We start from the raw sequence: 24,441 nt of genomic DNA, 5'->3' as shown, positions 1-24,441 counted from the left end.
GAATGGCGTCCCCGGGTGGTGTAGCCGATTACCTGCAACTGGCCGCGGAGTCCACGGTCATTCATAACGGATGTTGACAATTGGAGAAAAAAGATAACAAATTAAAATACAAATTAGGGTCATGGTCAGTTCAAGTCAGGGAAAATATACAAATTACTACTCCACGTTGCGTTATCTTCTCCCAGTGGAATAGCATTGTTGTTTGGCAGCTTTTCTTTGCAAAAGGAATTTTGATAACGTACAACACTGCCAGTGACCTGTTGTCAGTATAATGTTATGAGAAAAACTATTTTAAAAAACACTTAACATTTTTGGAACCAAAGTGAAAAGATGTATACTAAATCGGTCAAAGCAATTGATTCTCTGTCATTTAATGTCATTCTGTTTCAATATGAAACTACAGTTTATGAATGTTTTCCGGGCTGCTCCGGGCAAAAAAAAGCAAGCATTAACAGATTGGTGTATTGCTAGACACGTTTATTTCAAATATATTATACATGGCCTTGAGTGAAGCCTGAGGGCTGGAATATTCTATGCGTGTTTTACTTACTTCACATAATGATGCTAAAGTGTCAATCAGTGCTACGTCATGACGCTACCCCCTTCAGGTCTGGTACTTGTTTCATAGCGCTGAGATCTGAACTCTGCTAAACGAAGTTACTCCTGGAGTTGTTGCTATAAAAGAAATGTGAATACAGTCTCCGAAAAAACAGGACTGCAGGGGATTATCGTTCCTGGAGAAAAGAAGAAAGAAAGAAGAAGAAATAACTCAACAGGAGAGGACAGCATTCTGATAGATCTGTAATGTGAAGAGAACTGAAGTTTTAATTTCATGTTTTGGGATTGGATATTCTGCTGTTAGATTACACATGTATACATTACATCTATACATTACATACATTGTGTATATCTATACACATGTACATGATCATCTATACATGTACATCTATACATTACATCTATACATTTTGAGATTTCTTTAAGGGGGGCTACAACTGCTCAGCTCTACTATCTTATAAATATATAATTTACATTTAGCAGACACTTTTATCCAAAGCGACTTACAAGGATGTATACACATTTTACATTAACACTGATGTCACACTGCACATCATGGAGCAATTAGGGGTTCAGTGTCTTGCTCAAGGACACTTCGATAGAGAATCGAACTAGCAACCTTCTGATTACTAAACGACTTCTTTAGCTCCTGTACCACTGTCACCCATAATAAGCATATCACGAACATTAGAAATAATAGTGCTGTGTATGTTTTGAATGATTTATAGAAGAAATGTCGGAGGGAATGTTCTCAGAGACCTGCTCTCTCAGCTACCCACTTAAAGGTGACACTATAATTAAAGATTCATATATCCCATTCATTTTATGGCCTAGCCTCGGACCCAAACAGAGGTGGAATGATAATCTGGCATACCGGGCATTTTACTGGTAGGCCGACACCTTGGATGCACCTTGGGGCCGATGTAATTTAATTTATAACTTTAAAAAAAAAAGAATGGCCGAAGACTGACCCATAAAGCAGGGGCAACAGCCCTTTGGCTCATTTTCTATACTGACACTGAGCTTGCCCAATCACATCTCTGACTAGGCCCCAGCCCTCCCCTCGGTCCTGTCTATGTTGTGTGTCAGATCCGTGGGGGGATGAGGGTGTCAAAATGGAAAAACAAAAGCGCAAGAAGGGTGTGGACAAGTTGTGGACAAAAAAAATGGAAAATCTGTCGCAAAGTGTGCAAAAATAACAGACATGTTTGCAGCAGGGGCAGCAGTAGCTTCAACACACCAAGTGCTCAACATTGGGCAGCAGCTGTTGGAACTTGAAGGAGGAGAGGTGGCTGGCCATGACCACTGCCAGTAGAGGAGCAGGCATGTGACAGGGAGGTTGAGGAGGGACAGAGTGAGCGTGACAGGGAGGTTGAGGAGGGACAGAGTGAACGTGACAGGGAGGTTGAGGAGAGACAGAGTGAGCGTGACGGTGAAGTTAAGAAGGGACAGAGAGAGCTGGAGCAGGAGGAGAGTGTAGTTGAAGCTGTAAGCATGGATAGTTTCATGATTAACAGAAACTTGCAGGGAGGTAATGTATGTGCCATGCCATGATGATGAGGATTATTGTGGAATAGTCAAATAGACAAATTTATTATCCCAGTCCAGTGCCCAAGAGCTGAGGTAGCTGTCATTTGCATGAATAACCATTACCCAAAAGTTTCCCTCTAATTTACTATCAATTTTATGCCAGATGTAAATTACTTTTCTTCCTAAACCACACAAAAACTGTACAAAACAGATTAAGGTTTGAAATGTTGCATGGCATGGTTTAGCATCTGAATTACTTTTTGGTATGCTGGAGACGCAAGGGGTCTATGTCAAACTTAATTCAGTGTATAAAATGTTGGAAACAAAGTGTGAAAAAATAAATGTGAAGAATTAGTCTGTGACTGCTCCCTGCTATTACATTGGGATCACGCCAAGGTGAAGCTATCTATGTGCTAATGGTTGCTTGAGAAGCTGCCTTTGGAGCGTGCCTAGGGGAATGGACCGCTGATTTCCCATGTGGCCCCACACCATAATCCTGAGAGTCACGGCCACGGAGAAACACATCACGGGCTGGGTGGTTCTGGAGAGACGAGAGGGATGTCCTGGATCTGATGTCCTGAACTTCAGTGATCTATGATTTTGGAGGGAGGCCTAGAAAGGGAGCCAGTGGGCAGTTTCCCCAGATGCTGAAAAGGTTTAGTCCCAGATCTCACTTGGAGAGGGTCAATACTTAAAGGTTATTTTAACCCAGGTCTCTCCAGGACCTCTCTCTGACCTCTCAAGTGTGCTAACCTGTTAGGCAGCATTTCTGTTCATTGGAGTGTTTATGGTTGTTGGGACTTCACACAGGCAGTAGTTGAAGTATCTAAATCTCAGCTTTTTGCATTATAAAATTACAAGATGAATTAATACCATGCTCTGTCATGGACCATGTTTAATCAATTATACAAATAATTAAGTTCAATTAAAAGAAGGATCATAGGCCTGAACAGCACACTGCTGATCGTTAGTGAAGCTTGTTAAAGTCAGAAAACAACTTGTACTCACATTTCTCTTTTGCGTCATTAAGATCCCACCTCGTCTCCCCTTCCTGGACTCTGCCTCTCCACAGCCACTGGTCATAGACGCAACATCCATCTGGTTTCTTCACTGGTCATTCCTTGTTTCTTTACTTCATCCCTTTCTAGCTTTTTTAGTTCTTCTCCTTTGCTCCAAGGAAATGAGAAAGATATACAACGATGGAGAATTAAGGCCGGACGCACATTTTAAGAGCATATAAATCCCTGCCAAAACTGAGCAAGGAATGCATTGGCTGGTTTTAGCTGGCCAACCTTTCCTTAGCACAAACTTAACAAAATTTGCTCCGGCCTGTAAAAAGACCAGAGAATATGGGGAATGTTCTGAAGCTCCAATTTGACTAAAACCCTTCAAAATTCATCAGAAGTAATATCTTTTATCCAAACAGAATCCAGGAAATCAACAGTCAGAATACTCGAGCTCAGTGGTTTTCAAACTTTTGTGCCAAAGGTTTGGAAACCAATTCAATCAAAATGCAGAATACTGTTAGCTGTCCAGATTGCAGGATAGTACCAGCCAATCAAACCTCAGGAAATCTATAGCCAAGTAGAATCATATACAGAGTGCCAACCAATCAGGATCCAGAAACAACAAAGACATAATTTTGCAAGCAAGTTTACCAATATCAAATATGTTGTTTTTGGTTTTTGAAAGCTCAATTTGCTGTTCGCCAATAGTGAGAATTTATGATTACCTAGAATGCCTGCCATATCTAATATAAATCAGTGATTTGTCATTATTGCTATCAACCTAACTAAGACCTGATGTAGGGCTCTTCATAACCCCATTACCAAGGTTCCAAAAGGGCATGATAGAGGTTTATATTTCCCCTGACGCTATTGTCTGTACATTCATTAAGCTGCTGTAGCACTCACCTCCTCAAGCTCTGGGTTGTGGTTGTTTTCATAGGCGGAGATCCCGGGGGGGACAGGGGGGACGTGTCCCCCCCTACTATAAAGTTGTCCCCCCCTCAACAATCATTGTAAACACAAATAAATTATTTTGAATAATATAGTAATATGAAATAAAACAGACAACACAAGCGGTGCTAATTATAAGCATAAAACAATGTGTTTTTTAAGTGTTGAAAAATCATGATCCCCTATTCCTCAAAGTGTTTTGGTTCACATGCTATTACCAACGGGCGGGGCTACTGTCAGCTCCCTGTTTCAGTCAATCAGCCCAGTAGCCTACACCATGAGTCGTCAGCAGCCAGCCCCCGGACCAATTCTGGCCCGCCAGCGCTTTCTTGGGAAAAAAGGGAGTTTCTTTTGTGGATGATGTAGCAATCTGTGTTAGTAAGAAACAGGGAGTTTCTTGTGATTAATGCAGCAATCAATCTTTTTTCCAGTGAAGTGCGCAATATTTATTCCAGTAAAGTGCAGTAACGAAGCACGTGGAACATACCTCGGATTCAGCGGTGCAGATCTGAAGAGAAAAAAAGACTTGAAATTCATCATCTTTGAAGCTGAGCTGTGTTAGCTAGCTGTCTAGTCCTGCAAGGTAGCAAACGCAGCTCAAATAAATCATACAGAGAGACAGGGCAATAGGACCAGACAGCAACTTTTTCATGTCCCCCCCCCCAGGAATTACTCTGAAATGTTACCATGTATTGTCCCCCCCCTACAAAGAAATGGGATCTCCGCCTCTGGTTGTTTTAGCTACTTTTCCAACACAGTGCTTTCATGTGATCATCACAACTCTCCCTAAGGGCTGCTTACTTTCAGCTGACTCTCGGTTAGGGGTTTCCAGGCTATATTTCACCGTTAAAACAGGTGGTGCAGCAGTGCCAGGCTAGTCTTCACTGAGCAGTAATTCAGGACGCTACAGCAAAGCATTTCTTGTCCTTGTGTTTCTCTTAACAGAAACACAAGGACAAGATAACAGGATAACATTTAAGTGGCAGAGGAAAGAAACTGTCCTCTCTTTAAAAAAAAAAAAAATAACCTTGGTAAAGGTAATGGTATAGGGATGGATCCATTTATGTTTCATGGTTGAATATATAAATCCCATATCCCTACTTAGTAGTACTGCTCGGGCACGTACACAATCGATTTAGGTTAGGAATTCAACAGAGGATTGATGTGATTTCGCTATGTTATACAAGGAATACAAACATGGCAAGACATTGAGGAAGGACCAGTGAAGTGAAGTGTGATGGGGTTTGCAATATCGAGGCTTCCCCTCCCAATTCAGACATTGGACTGAGGTATTTTCTGGACATTGCCTTCACAATGACTTGAGTAACCTTTTTTGGATCATGAAAACCCAGCTATTCTTAACTTTACACTCCCTGGTAAAACACTGTCAAATAGCATGTCAGAGAAAGGTTTTTTCGCAATTAGTGAGCCTGTTTTTGTTGCTATAATCAACTACTGTTGGGTGAAAATTCACTCAAGTTACGTCAGGACTGCATATAACTATATTTATTTAACAACAACAAGCTTGTTGGGCTCACCCACGTCCTGGCAGGCCAGAGAGAGGAGAGAGCCCGGACTCACTACCAGACGAGAGATAAGCAGACGAGAGATTAACTAAATAAAACACATCACACAAGGTTTATATAGAAAGAAGTTATCATTCTCTGACGCCAAAACACTTTGTCAGCAGGGATAACCACGTAGTGGGTCTCTGATGTTCGAGGTCATCTTACTATGCTTTTTGCAAGGTATTGCAACAGCAAGGCGGAAAAGGACTACTAGTTCTTCTTATCAGTCCTTGCCTACACACAAAGAGTACTCGTAAGCACATACACAAAGTTAAAACCTTCTTTTTACCAAAGCATTTCATTGACTCTGTCCTGGTAATATCATTTAACTTAAGTGACTTACATTATTGAATTTATCTTGCACTATTTATACTTGCTATAGCAGCTCTTGCTGCTTGTTTTTATTGATTGTTGATTACTTTCTTACTTACTAGTGTAGAAACAACGTCACTGGGTGTTGCTGTAATGACAAAAATGCATCTTACTTTCTATTGGTTTTTTAGGCACTGCCTCTCTTATACTAATAGTGGGGGTTGGATGTTCTCATGAAGTATTTGTTTATTGGAGTGTTTTGCACAAGTGACTAAGCAGGACATTTCACAAGTTTCCTGCTTTTTTTTAGGTCATGATCATGCACAACGGCTTCAAAGTCTCAGAGAAGCTGGGACATCTCAGGCCTTGTGTACAAAGCATATAATTCATACTAAAACATACCGTATGCATGAAGCTGGAAAGTTTCAAACACCTTTTCTTTGAGCAGCCGATCCTGATCCTGGACTCTATATTGACGGCCTGACATGCCCTCTCTAGGCCATCTCAACAGATCTCAAATGTCCAGCACATTAAGAGAAAACACAAAAAACTGTAAATACGAAGAATATTATACATGCTGTCATGGTCCCAGATTGTATTGTTATAGCCCTGGAGCAGTAGACAGTAGGCAATCAACTTATCACACTTTCACCTTCAAAGTACATAACATACCTGCACTATAGTAATCACCTGTACTTAGACCAGTGTCCCACGCAAAGTCCTGTCACCTACATTCACCCCTAAAGCCACATGTGTAAACTGAACCCGTTGCACCAGGTGACTCGGCAGCATCCAAATAAAACGCTGCCAAAGGGGCGTAATCAAGACAGTGTTTTTACGTAGCCATTGTAGGCGGAGTTCAGAAAGTAATAAATAAAGGTTACGCACTGTTGGGTACCAGAAAACATCTTAGCAAGCCTGTGAAGTTTTAATGATGGTAGCCATGGCGAGGATTGTCATTGTAATGCTCGGTTTGATTGGTAAGTTGGTCTATCACGACAGGCTTTAATAAATTCCACAATGCAGAAAATGTTCTCATTACCGCGCAAACTTTCCCAATTTCAAATTGGCAAACTCAATTTGGCGTATCATAACTCATAAACTAGAACATGTCGTGTGTAGTTAGCTTCTGTTTAGCTAGTCATTATTTGGCCCAGGTGCTCTTTTAGTTTAGGGGTACGTTGACTGCGACGAACCATTTGCTACACCTAATTCTCTAACTTTGTTTGTTGCGCATGCTAAAATGATTGAACAGTCCTTGTAATCTGCCTGTTTGATACGTTTATTTGTTTTTAAAGTTCTGGCAACAGGCGCATATATTCCGGATGGTGCAACAGAGGTGAGTGAACTTGTCCACTAGTATTTATTTAAGATTGTTGAGTTTAGATGCGTGGCATGGGTTAAACCGTTACATAATGTCCTTTTTCAGCCTGACTGTTCGATGTACTTGCTTCCTATGTGTACCCGCGAATATGAGCCGATGTGTGGGACAGACGGCGTGGAGTATTCCAACGAGTGCATGCTATGTCTCCACAACCTGTAAGTTGTTAAATATGTATGGCTTATCCAAACGTGTTTGTTATGTGTTCTAAATAGTGTTAATGAAGTGCACTAGGTGTCAGATGCCTAGTAAGTGTTTTTCACGTTGTCCTCGGAATAAATTATGTGTATTTTACCTCCACAGCGAGCAGAAGCAGAACATCTTCATAAACAACAAAGGCCCATGCTAAAAACCTTAGGCCAATGGTGTCATCACATGGCCTACATTAACTGAAGGTGCCAGGTCCTCCGTTTCTTGTGGTTAACATAGCTCCTGTTGCTTTTACACATGTTAAACTCCCTAAAGAACTATCGATGCATCTATTACAGACTCCTTGTAGTCTATTCCTCTGAACGTTTGAGTAAACACTTGCATTCAATCTTTTAGTTTGCATTTAATCTTTTAGTTATTGAAAATCACGTTGAACAGCTTTTCACCACACCTACACACACACCTGTGTGGGGATTGTCCAGACTTGTCTAATTTCGACATTGAACCAACCGGAGAATGTTTGGAATTCTGTTCGGAGGAGTTGTCTATTGTTTTTAATAGCCTATTAGTAATAAAAGATTTTTTGACTTAATTCTTGGTGTTGTGTTTAGACCCTAGTAGTTGTACAAGATAATGTCGTAATCGTTTAGGTTCTGTACACATTTTATAAAGTAGCCCAATTGAGGAGGTGAAAATACACGTTCACAGGTGTATGTCGAAGGCCTGTGACGGTGGCCCTTGCCGAAACACGAACACATCATCAAAGGGAACACGCAGGATATTTAATGTGTAATGGCCAAGTATATTCAAATGTACAAACACTACAAGCAACGGCAAAAACAGAACCATAGTAGAGTTTAACTGTACAACGGGCAAAGGCGAAAAGAACACAGAGAACCACTTAGCAAAGGCTGACCTCTAGCGTTCATTTGCACGAACCGCAATCTCCCATCTTCAAAACTGCGGCTAACATTTAGAAACATGGTTATTTATTATTACAAGCATACAAGATTTACATTCACAATTGATTAGGTTAACTTGTCAACCCCGTCCTGAGAATGTGTTTGAAAAGTGTTCGTTTGTACAGCAGCTTTGGTTGTGTATTAGGTCATTTATTTTCTAACATTTAAAGATGGGTGCAAAAGCCTTGGGTGAAATAAATTGTTCTCAGGAAAAAGACAAACTAGAATTTACTCATCCATACAGAAGGTAAGTACATGCCTACGAATTTCACTGAAGAAATCAAATAATGTCACACCTAATGCAGAATTACCAGTTTTCAAGGCCAGCGGATCTTGACTTTACAGCCATAAACAACCCGGCTCATTATCCCAGTTTAGCAGGAATGCATTGGGAAGAAATTAGTTGAACCATCTTATATGCTAAGTGGTTGAACTCAACAGTTAGGAGTGAGTGTTGTATTGAGCTTATGACAAATACCACCATTTGAGCACCTAAGAGAATAGCTGAGGATGATTGTTTTTCAGCATTGAAGTTGTAAGTGGCCAACTGGTGCAGTTGTCTAGGTTTTTGTTCTCTCGAGTTCAATATCTAGAGTGTAGGTGAATAACTGCCATCATCTTTTTTCTTCACCTCACACACTACACAGTTTGGCCTGGAAAAAAGGGGTTGTGAAAGGTAGTGCAATTTCTTTTGTCTGATAAGGCACCAATCTGAAATTTAAACCTGTAGGAGATATACACAAATCGAGGGGTTATGTGAATAACCCAGGTTCTATGAATGAAGGTCAACACGCCACAGAGCGCGGTCATTCGGGAAGAGCTGACGCTAGTCGGCAAAAAGAGGAAGTGGCGGCGCAGGCACACCTGTATATATAGGGACTAATTGCGCCCACGTAGCGGGGATAAGTTGATTTGTAATTCCGTCTCCTAACAGCTCACCCTCGCGGGAGGAAGACCCACTGTGGCGTGTTGACCAATATGAAATAGAACTTGCTCCCACCCATCTCTTGAGAAAGCCTCTTTCAGTAGTTTGTGCGTAGGAACCTTGTACGGCTTTATTTGAGCATGACCACCACACAGCAAATGACGAATGTCTCTCAAGCCCCTGATAAATGGAACCAGCTTCTACGGCTTAATAAGCTTGATCCTTCATGCTGAGAGGCTAAGGCATAGATAGCTGATGCTGTCTGAAGTTTGTACGAGATGGTAGTTATGGATTCCTGCTGATGCAGAGAAATAGCAATCTAAAATGAGTGCAGCAGTCGTCTTTATAGTCAGAAAATAGAGAATTATGATAACAGATAAATGAACATATATTTTACATGGTCATACAATTTGAAACATACATGTACAGATTGGTTAACACAATCATTTAATTGAATACATAATCATATTTATATTAAAACCGTAACCGGGGGGAACCGGCTTTCTCATTTGCCGTTAGTGTTCCACTTCTACGTCAAACTAGTCAAAAGTGCAAACAACATGGCAGCTTTTATCCTTCCCCACCGGTGGTGCTTCACCTCCATCTGCCGAAGAAGCCTTTACACCTCAGCATAAGGTTGTTCCAGCCTTTAACATCCCCTTTTGGTTTGGTTCTTTCATATCATCCTACGTCAATTCAACCGTTGTCTTCAAAAGAAATAAAGAGACAACAGAAAATATATACATGAAACATAGAAAAAAAAGGGTGATTGTCGTTTTTTTTGAAGTAAAATGTGCTGCTTCGAGGACAATGTTCCAAGATCAAAGGCACTGAAACACATTCGTTTTCCTGGGTAAAGACTCCTTACTCTGGTACTCCTTCTGGCTCGTCTTTGCCCTGCTGCTCGCTGGGCCAGCTACACAACAGTTCCTCAGCGCTATCAGCTCTGTCCATTAAACATCACCACCATGATCGGCACACAGCACTTCTCTGTGTAAGAGAACCATCATGAGGATATCATGGAGGATAGTGGTTGTGGATGTTTGGGGGGGGGGCTACTCCATGAATCCATAGAGTCTTTAGCCAAGCGGTGGAGGGGGTTGGATTGGACCACCCTCTTGTTTGTAAGCCAACCCATCCCCCCCAGAGCGACCCTGCTGGGGTCAGGGGCGGTACGTCTTGATGACGTCCTTGATGGGCCTCCTGCAGATGGGACAGCAGGCGTTGATCTGCTTCTTCAGCTTCAGGCCGCACTCGTGGCACAGGCACATGTGGCCGCAGGTGTAGATGACCGTGTCCACCTCCTGGTCGAAGCACACGGTGCACTCGCCCGTCTTGCCGCCCGCCTCTGGGGAGGGGAGGGTGGGGGAGACGGGGGGGCTCAGGGGGGAGCTGGGGGCTGTGACTGGAGTCATGGAAACAAGAGAGAAAAACAACAATCATCTATCTAATCACCTTATGGAAGGAGCTGAATATATAGCTGTGTTCAAATGCAGTGAATCTTGTAATGATTAATTCTGGAGGACTAGACATGGCATGACATTTTTTCTCCTGGTTGAAACTTGACGTGAAAACGAACTGCAATACGTAAGTATGTTTGTCTAGGACCGGATGTTTAGGTGACTGAAAAGCCTACACATCCACTAGCTGTACACTAACCTGCTTTGGCTTGCTGTTGTAAAACTTGCTCCCACCATATCACTACATGTTACCTTTGGCATATCCGTCACCAATGAACCCACCCCCTCTGACCTACCCAACCTTCTCCAGTTCACCTTTAAAGGCACCCAGTGCAACTTTCGAGGCTTAAAAATAAACATTCAATTTCTAGTCTTTTTTACACGTAGTAAGTTTCAATAACTCCATACCATTACAAACCGGCATTCAAGCAGCAAAGATGAGACGTCGTTGTGTGGTGAGAACTGATAGAAAATCGATAACAACAACAATCGCCGCCATTTTCTTTATATTTTGTAACCTACAATAAATAAAGCAGGCTTCCAGTCAATGGAAAAATGGCTTCTCCCTACTGGCGATTGTTGTTGTTTACGATTTTCTATCAGTTCTCACCACACAACGACGTCTCATCTTTGCTCCTTGAATGTCGATATGTAATGGTATGGAGTTATTGAAACTTACTACGTGTAAAAAAGACTAGAAATTGAATGTTTATTTTTCATTGCATGTCTACATAAAGTTGCACTGGGTGCCTTTAAGGCAGTACAGATTCTACATCAACAACCTCTAGGACACACAAGATAAATGTAATGTAAGTAAGTCACAGAATGTTTCTCAGAATGTTTCTAATTATAATAACGTAAATATAAATTCATATCTGAGAACTAGGAAGTGTGTTTTCCCCCCTCTCATCCTTTCCACATCATTGCATCACCTAAGACAATCATATCAAATGTATGGTTAAAAAAGGCTGAAGGTGTCACTTATAGCCTTTTTCCACACAGAGAAGACTCTGCTGGTAAATATGTTCCATGCTGCAGAGCATTGTGATGAAGTGCACAGCAGGCACAGCAGGCACAGCGTACTCATATATGATCTATAAATCCCCCTTAGTCAGATGGCTCTGAGTAAAACTAGTATACTTTGAAACCAAACAAGCGCACTGCATTAGGGCACACGGGTTGGCGCTACAGTTGAGGTTTGAGTTGACCCCTCTGAGGGAGTGTGTTCTTTGGAGAAGAAGCTAGGAGTTTGCCACATCCAGAGGTGGGGGACTCACCCAGAGAAGACTCGGAGGCGGAGGAGGAGCGGTTGACGCTGAAGGCCAGGTCTGAGTCGCTGTCGTCGGGCGAGCTGCTCTGGGAGATGGAGGGAGAGCTGAGGGGAGGGCTGGCCTGCAGAGTGCCTGTTCAGAAAGACAGATCATGTCCTGTGTTGTTAATAAAAAAAAGCCTCTGATGAGTTGTGACTCATCTTGCGAGGGGCTCTGGAGCTTTCCTGTCTGAGTGCTTTAGAAGACGCTATACTTTCACTGACCGAACTGGAGACTAGAAACTTATCATGACGATGACACAGAAAATGCCGAAATCCTGCTTTACTTCCTCCCATTCTTTTAATCTGTGCTCTAACTTCAGGGGACTTTTTCAGGCAGAGGTCCTCAGAGATGAGTTACATAATGAGGCTTGATAAAACGTCTTTAGAGCTCTGGCCAGCGGCGACGCGCCTGATCCCAGAGTCCAGCGGAGTGGTGAGAGACTAGAGAGAGAGAGAGAGAGAGAGAGAGAGAGAGAGAGAGAGAGAGAGAGAGAGAGAGAGAGAGAGAGAGAGAGAGAGAGAGAGAGAGAGAGGGAGGGAGGGATTATGTGGGAGCGATCTCATGAGCCAGGGAAGTCACAGCCCAAAATAAAGACAAGCCAGACAGACTCAGGGGCCAAGCACGCTAGCAGGCGTTTTTTTGTGTGCTTTTTCAACAAAATGTCAGAGTTGGAAAGACCATATAATAAACATCTCTCTGAAATGAAGGGTTCCCATGGAAACAACTGACTTGAACAACGGCCACGTCTGGGAATATTTCTGTTGATTTAGAACAAATCACTGGGGGGAAAAATATACTGATAAACAAAAATGAATATTTATTGTTGTGTTAATTGTCTTCATTGCTTCATACATCACCAACAAATCAGCCAAAGAAAAACCCACAAGGGGGAAATCCCTGGTCAACACTTTTTTCTATCCACCACTGAAAAACACCCCGTGCCGGACTTTCCCAACTGCAAGTTTTCCAGCACCTTTTCACCCGGACTGACGGCCCAGTGACTGTGACATAGATGTGACTGACAGCTCAGTGACTGTGACATAGATGTGACTGACAGCTCAGTGACTGTGACACAGATGTGACTGACAGCCCAGTGACTGTGACACAGATGTGACTGGCCTGAGACACCAATTAGAGCAGCTGTTCCTCCGCTATCATCCCTGAGCCGAGGCTATTTGGGACGAGACATGGCTCAGCGACGGTCCGCCCGAGCAGCGCCACAAGAAGTCAGGCGCAGCAAAGAGCTTAAAATGCCTGACGTTCTTCGCTGCAAGTTCAGCAGTATCTATTCCGCCCTGTAAAACAAAGCAGAAATGGCCACCATTGGGATAATGGTGGCCATTTCTGCTTTGTTTTACAGGGAGGAATAGATACTGTTGCATGGATACCATGTCACCAGCAGATATATAATTAAGAAAGCATACATTTGGCATTTGGGGTGGAATAGCTCTCTCTCTCTCTCTCTCTCTCTCTCTCTCTGTATATGTGTGTGGTGGGTTTATAAGCTGTGTTTTATTGAAGCATACCTTGTCCTTCATGTGTTCAATATAACTACTCAACTGAAAGCTGTTTTTATGTGTGTGTGTGTGTGTGTGTGTGTGTGTGTGTGTGTGTGTGTGTGTGTGTGTGAGTGTGTGTGTGTGTGTGTGTGTGTGTGTGTGTGTGTGTGTGTGTGTGTGTGTGTGTGTGTGTGTGTGTGTGTGTGTGTGTGTGTGTGTGTGTGGTGGTGTGTGTGTTTATTAGCTGTGTTGTTTCGATGCTTAGTCATCCTTTATATGGTAATTGCAGTAATTCACAAAATGTTCTAAAACCGTAAGAGTGACTATAACCACGATCTCAACCTCGTTCTACAATCATTGTTAACTGGCAGGTCATGTATTTGAATGCCTGATTCACACACAGCAACAGCAGCAACTAGAAGAGCTCTCTGAGAGTTGAGACACAAAGCCAAATAGCCAATCTTGCAATCATACAGAAATTGAAAAAACAAATCTTGGATCCAGTCCTTGATCTGGATCCTCTCCAAAATGTAAAGGGTTCTTTCTGGGCCCATGCCTCCACCTCTCCTCCACCAAGTTTCATGAAAATCGGCCTGTTAGTTTTTGCCTAATCCTGCTGACAGACAACCCAAAGTGAAAGCCCACGCTCCTTGGCGGAGATAGTAAGAAAATCTGGCACAAGGGCCAGTTGGAGCGACTACGCATTAGTCCAGGGGTCGGGTCTGCGGAGGCGTTGTTCCTCGGGGTGTTTTACTCTGAATTGTTTGTTCTTTATTTCCTCCAATTCAAGACATTTTCTCTTCTCGATACACAATAAAAGTGACCTTGACCCTTGTGCTCCAATCGTCATGGATTGGCAGAGTCTGACTACTGTAGTCACAAGAAGCCTGGGCAAACATGGACCCACAACATAGAACAGACCCTCTGTTTCGTCTTGTCCTTGACGACGTCCCCGGCAACCACCTCATGCTTTCACCCCCTTCCTTTCCTCCCTCAGGGTCCTGAGCCCTAGTACAGTACAGTAGTACAGAAGCCCTCAGGGTCCTGAGCCGTAGTACAGTACAGTAGTACAGAAGCCCTCAGGGTCCTGAGCCCTAGTTCAGTACAGTAGTACAGAAGCCCTCAGGGTCCTGAGCCCTAGTACAGTACAGTAGTACAGAAGATCTCAGGGTCCTGAGGCCCAGTACAGTACAGTAGTACAGAAGCCCTCAGGGTCCTGAGCCGTAGTACAGTACAGTAGTACAGAAGCCCTCAGGGTCCTGAGCCCTAGTTCAGTACAGTAGTACAGAAGCCCTCAGGGTCCTGAGGCCCAGTACAGTACAGTACTACAGAAGCCGTGGAAATGAAGGTAGGTGGCTAGCATTATTTAGGAAGAGGAACAGCAGAGAATACTATAGGCTTTTTAAATACAAAAAAGCAACACCAGTCTTTTGTCTGTAGATTGACATATTTTTAGGCTGTGCGCCTGAGTGATCGAGCTTGTGTGCCGATGATTTGGACTGCAGATGATTTGGACTACACCAGGGCTTTGAGTCGGTTGATGGCTGCGTGAAAACCTCTAACTCCCCCCCACCCCCCCCCCAGAGTAGTGTAAGGGGTGTTACTAATGCACTCATGTTCATTTCCAGGCACTTAGTTTCGGTGGGGGATCACTTACACACACACGCACACAAACCCCCCCCCCCCCCCCCAGACCCACCCTTTACTCACCCAGGATCCTGAGGCGGTTGACCCACCACCCACCCCCCCAGACCCCCCCTTTACTCACCCAGGATCCTTAGGCGGTTGACCCACCACCCCCACCCCCAGACCCCCCCTTTACTCACCCAGGATCCTGAGGCGGTTGACGGCGCCGTGGAGGGTGAAGAAGGCCCAGAGCGGCTGGGACGAGTCCACACACAGCAGCCTGCCGCGGGCGCCTCCGTTCACGCCGTGGTGCACCTCCCCGTTGGGCAGCAGGCAGAAGCTGAGCACGTCTCCGGTGCAGGGCATGGGGAAGCCGCGGTACACCACCCAGTACTCCTTCCGGTCCAGCAGCAGGTTAGGGTCGGCGGGAAGGTCGCTGGCCTGCAGGCCGGCGGGGTCGCAGGAGGTCATGCCGAAGAGCAGCGTGCCCAGGTAAGGCAGACCCAGGTGGCCCACCTCCACGTACAGCGTCTCGCCGGGCCGCAGCGGCCGGTCGCTGAACACCAGCGTGCGGCTGCCGTCCAGGAAGTGCACGCAGGCGGCCGTGCGGTCGGCGGACAGCACGACGTCCGAGCCGCGCACCGGGTGGAAGTGGAGGTCCGAGTCCAGAGGGGAGGTGCGGCCGCGCGGGGAGGACGGCGGCGGCGGCGCCATCAGCCTCGGCCCAGCCGAGGAGAGGGTCAGAGGGGGAGGGGTGGTGGACACAGTGGCGGAGGGGTTGGCAGAGGAAGAGGAGGAGGAGGAGGAGGTAGGGTTGTTGAGGGCGGAGGAGGAAGAGGGTGATGAAGAGCAGCAGGGGATGAGCTGATTGTAGGGGCCAAGCTGCAGGGTGGCCATCTTGGCGGCCGCCGCCTGGCTGCTCTCCAGCTGGTTGTTGCTGTAGTTGGCCGAGTCGTGGCTGCTCTGCGGCAGGTAGGCGCTCAGGCGCACCGCGCTCAGACAGCTGGCACCGACACTCTCGGCAAACATACTCTCTGGAGAAACAGAACAGGAGAAAGAGAGGGAGAGAGAGAGAGAGAGAGAGAGAGAGAGAGAGAGAGAGAGAGAAGTTGCTTAATGCTTTGGCAATACCACTGCATTAATGGCCATGCCAGTGAAGCAGGTTGAAATGAATTGAGATAGATAGATGCTGTACATAGATGTATAGTGAGAAAGAGAGAGCAGAAGAAGCTCATGAACTTTAGATAATGAAAAATGCTTCAGAAACAATCCTGTGAACTGTCGGAACCTGTAATTTATTTCTAAATAGCAACCTGTCTTAACAGGGATTGGGGTTCTGTGGCTGTGTAACTTAAAACACCCGGGTTTAACATTCAAAGATGTAAAAAAGAGACGCAGAACCATAAAATGGAAACTACATTGAAACTGTGCAGCTGACACAGACCCTTCCTTCACATTGGCTTGCATATACAGGCCATTTGTCATCTTGTTTCATGGTGACACTTGCCAAATCCAATAAGGCAAGCGGAATGAGATGAGGCACCATGGTTACACATGGTTACATGGTTACCACCACAGCTAATGTGTCATGCTGTTGCAGGCGCTCAGTCCGACCCTGACTTCAGTACCTACTAATCATGCACTTCCTCTGATTGGCTAATCTCTGCTGACGCAGATGTCACTTCCCTTGCCGAACTTCTTAAGAGCCCCCATTCATCAGCGGCCGGTTGCATAACGGAACGTTTTATTTTGTTTCCTTTATCTCCTCCGACAACTCCTCTGCGTCCTGCACGGCAAACACACTAAATTACTGGCTCAGTGTTTATGCGTACAGCGCTCAAACACTGCCAGGCCTCGATAAAACTGAAGCGGCTTAACGCCACTGCTGCAGCCTCAGGCCCAGACAGAGGCCACCTTAGGGGCGCTTGCTGCAGCGTGGCCCCCTGGGATGCTGGAGGACTTTGGCTTCATCTGGGAGCTCAGGGGGGGAGGGTTATGGCAGTTATTACCAAATATGGTCAATACTCCTGTCAGTCAGAAGATAAACACAAGCTGCGGCGACTCTGAGAAAGACAGAGGGAGAGAATTGGAGTGAGGGAGACAGATAAAGGGAGAGAGACAGAGAGAGACAGAGATAGAGAGAGAGAGAGAGAGAGAGAGGGAGAGAGAGAGACAGAGACAGAGAGAGACAGAGATAGAGAGAGAGAGAGAGAGAGAGAGAGAGAGAGAGAGAGAGAGAGAGAGAGACAGAGACAGAGATAGAGAGGTCACTGACTCATCTCAGGTTGTCATTATCTGAACTGCCAGTATGGCTCTGATCTCCCCTCACATACACTCATACACACATAAACACGTTGCCGCCCACACACCACACACACACACAGTCACAGTAACAAGGACACACTCAGTCACGGTAACACACACACACACACACACACACACACACACACACACACACACACACACACACACACACACACAACTTACACAGTGACACACTCATATATACATACACACACAATGACACACACGCATATACACAGTGGCACTCTCACACACACACAGGCACACACACCCTGAGTCGGTGATTTAGAGGCCGAGCAGATACAGAGCACTGGGGAATCTAAGATAGCGCCCATTGTGCCTCTCTACCAACCATCAGTAGGATACGGCACCTCTCCTGCATACACACACACACACACGCACACACAGTGTGACATACTCCCCCCTCCCACACACATACACACACACACACACACACACACACACGCACTCAGTGTGACATACTCCCCCCTCCCACACACACACACTGACATATCTCACACACACACACACACACACACACTGACATATCTCACACACACACACACACACACACACACACTGACATATCTCACACACACACACACACACACACACACACACACACACACACACACACTGACATATCACACACACACACACACACACTGCTACTCAGCAGGCTCCGGCGCCTCTCCTGCCGCCCCTGCTATGCCCTCACGGAGGCCCTGGAGGGAGCGAGCCAGGGATGGAGCACATCTGGGAAATGACACACTCTCTCTTTCTCTCCGAGGAGCCCCCGCACGGCGCCTGCCATCCCCCCCCCCCCCGTCCTCTGGGACGCATCACGCCGGCCGCGCGAGGTGGCTGTTTACGTTCCCCCACCACCTGCACTAAATCACGTGGCGCACAACGCTTTTATCCGCTGCGACCTAAATACAACCGCTCCCCTCCTCCTCCTCAACGGCCGCCTTTAGCTGCCCAAAGGGGGTAGGCGTCACACACCCAGGCGATATTTCAGGCACTAACAGCGGGTCACACAGGACTCGCAGGAGCAGTCTTCAGGCCCACGCGTTCCTTTCCGTAGCAAATCTCATTTGGCCATCACAACTGGGGCCTGGCAGGGGAATGTAGAGCATGTGTGTGGAGCAGGAATCCAGCACTCGCCACTCGCTGAGAGGAAGCGAGGAGCTATACTTCCTTTCGTAAAATCTATCATTCGTCTAGTCGCCTTTCAAGCACCTATGGTCAGCTCAACATATTTCAGTTTAAATCAATTCATCTCTGTTCCACCAGCTTCTATTTAGTTCTACTCAATTTCATGCAATGGAGTACCAATACTTATCCCATCCATGTGGAGTACCGTAAAAAAAAAAAGACTTTGGATGAAATCCTCATAAAACTCTGATCACTATCCATCCAGTCCAATGGAATCAGTCTCTGACTGCACCTCAGCCCTGAAAATGACCTGACCTGATCAGGAGACACCAAGCAATCAAGGCAATGATCTACCTGTCAGTCATGTGTCCTCGTCAAGGTAACAAACATGCAGGGGGAGGGACTATGGGCAGGACCCTCTATTTGTGCATCTATTTAGCTTTGGAGTTTGAACATGGCTAACATCACTGTAAAAGGCCTCTAGCAACTCTTTTTTTAGCTTTCCTCTGAGATTATGAGCTCTTCATATTGCTGTGCGACCTGAGCCCATTTAATTTACTAACCATTCATTAGATTACTAATGACAGTATCTTCAGGTTAAAAAACAAGCACTGCTATATCACAGGCACAAAGTACTACCTAGTGTACTCTTAGAAAAATAGAGTGCCATTTAGAGCCCTCTGGTCAAGCATTCTTTAGTTCTCAGTTTCAAATCCATTTGAACAGTGAAGAGCCCTTTTAGCCAATAAAGGCTTCTTTGTGTGGAAAGGTTTAGGAAGCACAGGCTTTTTATAGAGAGTAGTTTTGCCCTCCAACGGTTCCAAGAGTGGAACAGAAATTCTGACAATATTCTGGGCATTCATCATCACTTGTTGTTATGAAGGGTAAGGCATTTGTGGGTGATAATGCCTCTATTATATATTTATGGCAGATGGGTTCTTGCATTTCATGATATAATTTAGTACTATAATAAAGTTTAAATATAGTTTATGTTTCATATTGTCCATACTAAGTGTGTATAAAAAGAGGACACACACACGCACACACAGTGTGACATACTCCCCCCTCCCAAACACACACACACACACACACACACACATATACACTCACACATACACACACACACAGTGTGGCATACTCCCGCCTCCCACACACATACACACACACACACACACACACTCAGTGTGACATACTCCCCCCTCCCACACACACACACAAACACACACTGACATATCTAACACACACACACACACACACACACTCACTGTGACACAAGTGACTTGAAGGAACTTTTGATAAAAAAGAATACAGAAATGAATCATTATGCAGAACGCAACACACATAAATAGGTGGCTGTGTTTTTGTACTGATTCACAGGCATGAAACCACAGAGCAGTGACTGATCATTTCTAAACACTGTTAATGACTTAAGAATATAATAATCAAGTGCCTTGTATTATTAATTACCTTGAATGAATCATGTACTTATGTAAGCAGGAATATGGCTTTTCTGTGTTTCTGCGTGTGTGTACCTAAATATTAGGTGCCACTTAGTCTGCATTTGTACAAGAGCATGTTTAGACCAGAAGAGATGAGCTTCTTCCGACCTCGTGCAAAACTGCCATCCGTTCATTATAGGGAACGTCAGACATCAGAGATCCACCACGTGGTTATCCCTGCTTAAAACTAAACTTCTGTCTATATAAACCTTGCCATGGGTTTATCAGGGCTTCACTTTCAGCCTTGTGCTGGGAGTGAGCCCGATGGCAATTGTTGTTGTTTGTCTAATAAATATACTTATATGCAGCTCCGAAGTCCTGAGGTGACTAGGGTGAATTTCTAACCTAACCGTGGCACAGTGTGAAATACACGCCCTTGGCGTGTTTTACTCACCGAGCAGCGTGACCTCTTGCGTAATACCATAGATATCGATAATGGCCCACAGGGGGCAACCGATGCTTAGCCCGCAGTGGAACAGGATGGGCTCGCCCTCGTTGATGCTGTAGAAAACCCTGCCATGCCGGTCGGCCCAGAAGGCCAGGACATTGTCCCTCAGGGCCAGGCGCTCGGGCAGGGCCTTTGCCCAGTATCCGGGCCGCGTCACCAGGTCAGGGCAGGCGTACTTGGGGATGTCGGAGGAGGAGAGTTCGCCGGGGTCGAGGCAGGTGAAGCCGAAGCGCAGCGCGCCGCTCCAGCCGCTGTGCACGCCGGACAGCCGCAGGCGCACCTTCTCGTAGAGGCGCACGGGCCGTTGGCTGAAGGTGATGCCGTTGCAGAAGCTGTTCTTGCGCGTGGCGCGCCGCAGCTGCGCGTCCAGACGGATGTTCTTGCCCTTGGCCTGCGGGTGGAAGCGAGGGGGCTCCGGGGCCAGCGAGGCTGGCGGCGCCGATGTGCGCCGCTCCTGGCCGTTGCCCGGTAACGTGTAGTACTGGCGGCTGACCACCGGACGGTACTGCAGGTTTGCATCTGAGAGGGGAGAGGGTGGATAAGGGAGAGACAACCACAAAACAAAGCTGTTTTTTTTTTTTAAATGAACACACAAAGACACTCAGACTGTACAGGTGTCCACAGGACAGCTCCAAACAAAACTAAAGGGCTATTCCTTGAACAGTGGTGTTATACATAATATACGTATATACGTATATTCCTAAATATACATATAGTCCTCACTGGGGCTGGGCCATTCTGCATAAAATACATAGCAAGCTCATTTCTTAAGTCTACCACCGCAGCAATAGATCCACGACCATCTCTTAAGTATTGGCAAGTTTTAAAATACCTCTTCAATAAAATGCTCAGCCCTGCTTGTCACTCGTACCATGAACTTAACACTTCATTTGATATCAGTTTTCAACACGACACTCATGCTCATTGCTGACACTGACAGTTTAATTGAAACCACATCCTGAAAAACTGTAGAAGTAGGATTTGTCCCTCATCTCCGCAGCATTCACTTGGGATAAATACAACAAGCCTTGTTTAGTTTGATTAAGTCCAGATTGCTGCTTTATCTGGTTTCCTTTCCCACACCACCTCACAGCAAGACATGCTGTCAACTTTGGGAATAGCCACCAGACTAACTGGTTCTGAAAAAAAAAAAAAAATGACTGAAACTTGTTCCCACACTGTCCTTCATCTCTCTCATCCTCCTTCTCCTCTTCCTCTTTCTCTCTCGTACTCGCGCCCTGCTGAACTCTGTGTATATATACTTCCCATCACCCCCAGTGGGTCGTTGCAAATATATACATGAGGAAGTACTCAGCCTTCACCCTGGACCCCACTGGGGATGGCGCTGTACCCCTGGAAAACAGTGGCAAGTTCCATGGATGCTTCCAGCTGGGTGACGAAAGCAGCCTGAGACTCCCCATGGGGGCGTGACCACATGTACCCACAGCCGCCCCCCTTGCACCCCCCAGGCCAGAAAAAGAACTAAAGCCAACAACAGGACATCTATCATTCTTAGATATGACAGTTAACCTCAGAGTCCAAAAACAGGTTTCTCAACAGAGCTATGAGTACAACTTTAGACACATAAGCTCTCAGGAGACCGTGGGGTGTTGGTTCTCCCATCCCTTAAGATACAGATTTCAGTGTGTCTCTCACACATCTCTTTCATAATAATCACATATTTGGATGAACTGACAAAAGGTCATGTGATCTCTGTGTTTTGCAATGACTACTCGTGTAAACAATAATGATAATAATGAAGCATGCGATGTATTGTAAATAAACACTTATATGGTGTTTGTTTTTCCGCTCGATCAAGGGCTAAGTGCTAGGACGCAGGCTAAGTCATCTAAAGATCAGCTCTGAGGCAACAAGCGGCCAGCCAGGAGCAATAGCTTATCATCCGTGTCTCATTTAATGTTCCAACTCATCTGCTTTACAGCCTTGTGGTGATCTCAAGGGGCAAATCAGATCTTTTAAAGCCCCATCAGGAGGCCTCCGTTTGAAAGGGGCAACAATAAACAATGCGCTACGCCATGGAGCAATGGCATGATAAAAATTCTCTTTGCTCCTCGGAGCAACAGTGATTATCTGTGTTGAGACCTAAGGGGGCGGGCAGTGTGGGAGAGGAACTGAAACAGACAATGCTGGCAGGGAAATATTGGCTCCCCTTGAGCAATGCCACCAAGTAAAGAGGCAGAATGGGGTTCATGAGAAATTATGCAAGGTCCATAATGTCCAGCATAGTAATTCTTTGAGTCACACTTTTGAGTTCACCTCACCCCATGAGTCTGGAGACGCTTACATTTGACTTTTTAAACACAAAACTAAACTTAGTAACTATTCCGAGTATTTGTCACTTCCATACAGTGCGGTGTAAGTGCCAGATACTCAGTTATCTGATCTATGTGTCCGCCAGGCAGTGGCGTGTGTTTATCATAGTAACGATGAGAGGCGTGTGTTTATCATAGTAACGATGAGAAAGGCTTATATGGGGAGCAGACAGACAAGGGAGCTCAGGCATTGCAGTTGTAGGTTGTTGCCTGGTCACATCACCGCCTCTGGCATGGCATTTCTAATGTTTGTAAACTTTAAGCAATCTAATTCAGATATTAAGTGATAGACTGAAATGTGTGTATACAGTTCAGGTGCATCTCAAACTAATTGAATATAGTGTAAAAGTTAAAATGTTCTTTAATTTAATTTAAAAAGTGACAGTGAAAGTGATTTTCTAGAATCATTACACATAAAGTGGCATGTTTCAATCTTTTTTGGTTTTGAAGTGAAAGTGAAAGTCCTCTCTATGGTGTAGACACACACACTCTGAAATTAACCTCTGCATTTAACCCATCCAGGGAAGTGACACACACAGTGAGGTGAAGTAACACTAACCCGGAGCAGTGGGCTGCCATGGGCGGCGCCCGGGGAGCAGTGATCGGGGTTAGGTGCCTTGCTCAAGGGCACTTCAGCTGTGGATGTGGGCATGGAAGAGCAGTGGTCTACCACTTCCCCCGCCCACATTTTTCCTACTGGTCGGGGATCGAACCGGCCACCCTACGGTTTCCGGCCTGAAACCCTAACCAGTAGGCCACGGCTGCCCCCTAATCTGGATGATAACGGCTTACAGCTCATTAAAAATCTAAAATTTTAATGTAAAAAATGTATGTAAAACATTTACAATACAGAAATGTCGACCGTGGGGAAGGTATACGTCTCTAGTGGTTTGCTTATGATCAATGGTCTTGAATGGAGAAGGTATAGTATGTCTCTAGTGGTTTGCTGAGGATCAATGGTCTTGAATGGAGAAGGTATACAACTCTAGTGGTTTGCTGAGTATCAATGGTCTTGAATGGAGAAGGTATACATCTCTAGTGGTTTGCTGAGTATCAATGGTCTTGAATGGAGAAGGTTTAGTATGTCTCTAGTGGTTTGCTGAGGATCAATGGCCTTGAATGGAGAAGGTATACATCTCTAGTGGTTTTCTTATGATCAATGGTCTTGAATGGAGAAGGTATACGTCTCTAGTGGTTTGCTGAGGATCAATGGTCTTGAATGGAGAAGGTATACAGGAAAGTGTGGGGAAAGTATAATGTAATACTACTGCTGAGCCATCACACTTTGCATACTCTTGAGTAGAGGTCAAATTGTGAACTTCTAAGAGCACAAGGATGCCTTGTTAGATGATATTCATTGCTCATCCAACAGCTGGTAGCAAAGTCAAACCTTTCCTTCGTATGGTGACGTGTTAGCATCCTCGTAATTGCATAGGTTACAGTACGCAATGGCCAACTGT

General features: G+C 45.2%; 1 protein-coding gene and 1 long non-coding RNA gene across 2 annotated transcripts in view; one reads left to right on the top strand and one right to left on the bottom strand.

Annotated features, from left to right (window-relative positions):
• Positions 1-6,838: 6,838 nt before the first annotated feature.
• On the top strand, positions 6,839-8,049 carry LOC308367185. Its single transcript, XR_013968704.1, has 4 exons — positions 6,839-6,906; positions 7,225-7,265; positions 7,356-7,465; positions 7,611-8,049. It is a non-coding gene; the product is annotated as an uncharacterized lncRNA (long non-coding RNA).
• Positions 8,050-8,219: 170 nt separating this feature from the next.
• Positions 8,220-24,441, bottom strand: part of neurl1b (neuralized E3 ubiquitin protein ligase 1B) — a 24,245-nt gene continuing 8,023 nt past the window's right edge. Inside the window, exons 2-5 of the mRNA XM_080841015.1 lie at positions 20,595-21,167; positions 15,443-16,276; positions 12,082-12,207; positions 8,220-10,749 (exon numbers count right to left, since the gene is read on the bottom strand). Of these exons, the coding sequence (XP_080697141.1) occupies positions 10,508-10,749; positions 12,082-12,207; positions 15,443-16,276; positions 20,595-21,167 (1,775 nt within the window). The 3' untranslated portion in view covers positions 8,220-10,507. The remainder of the gene's footprint in view (positions 10,750-12,081; positions 12,208-15,442; positions 16,277-20,594; positions 21,168-24,441) is intronic.

The sequence above is a fragment of the Sprattus sprattus genome, assembly GCF_963457725.1.
Source record: "Sprattus sprattus genome assembly, chromosome: 6".
Lineage (NCBI taxonomy): Eukaryota > Metazoa > Chordata > Actinopteri > Clupeiformes > Clupeidae > Sprattus > Sprattus sprattus.
The sequence above is the reverse complement of the archived record's forward strand: the minus strand, read 5'-3'. Positions and strand labels throughout refer to the sequence as shown.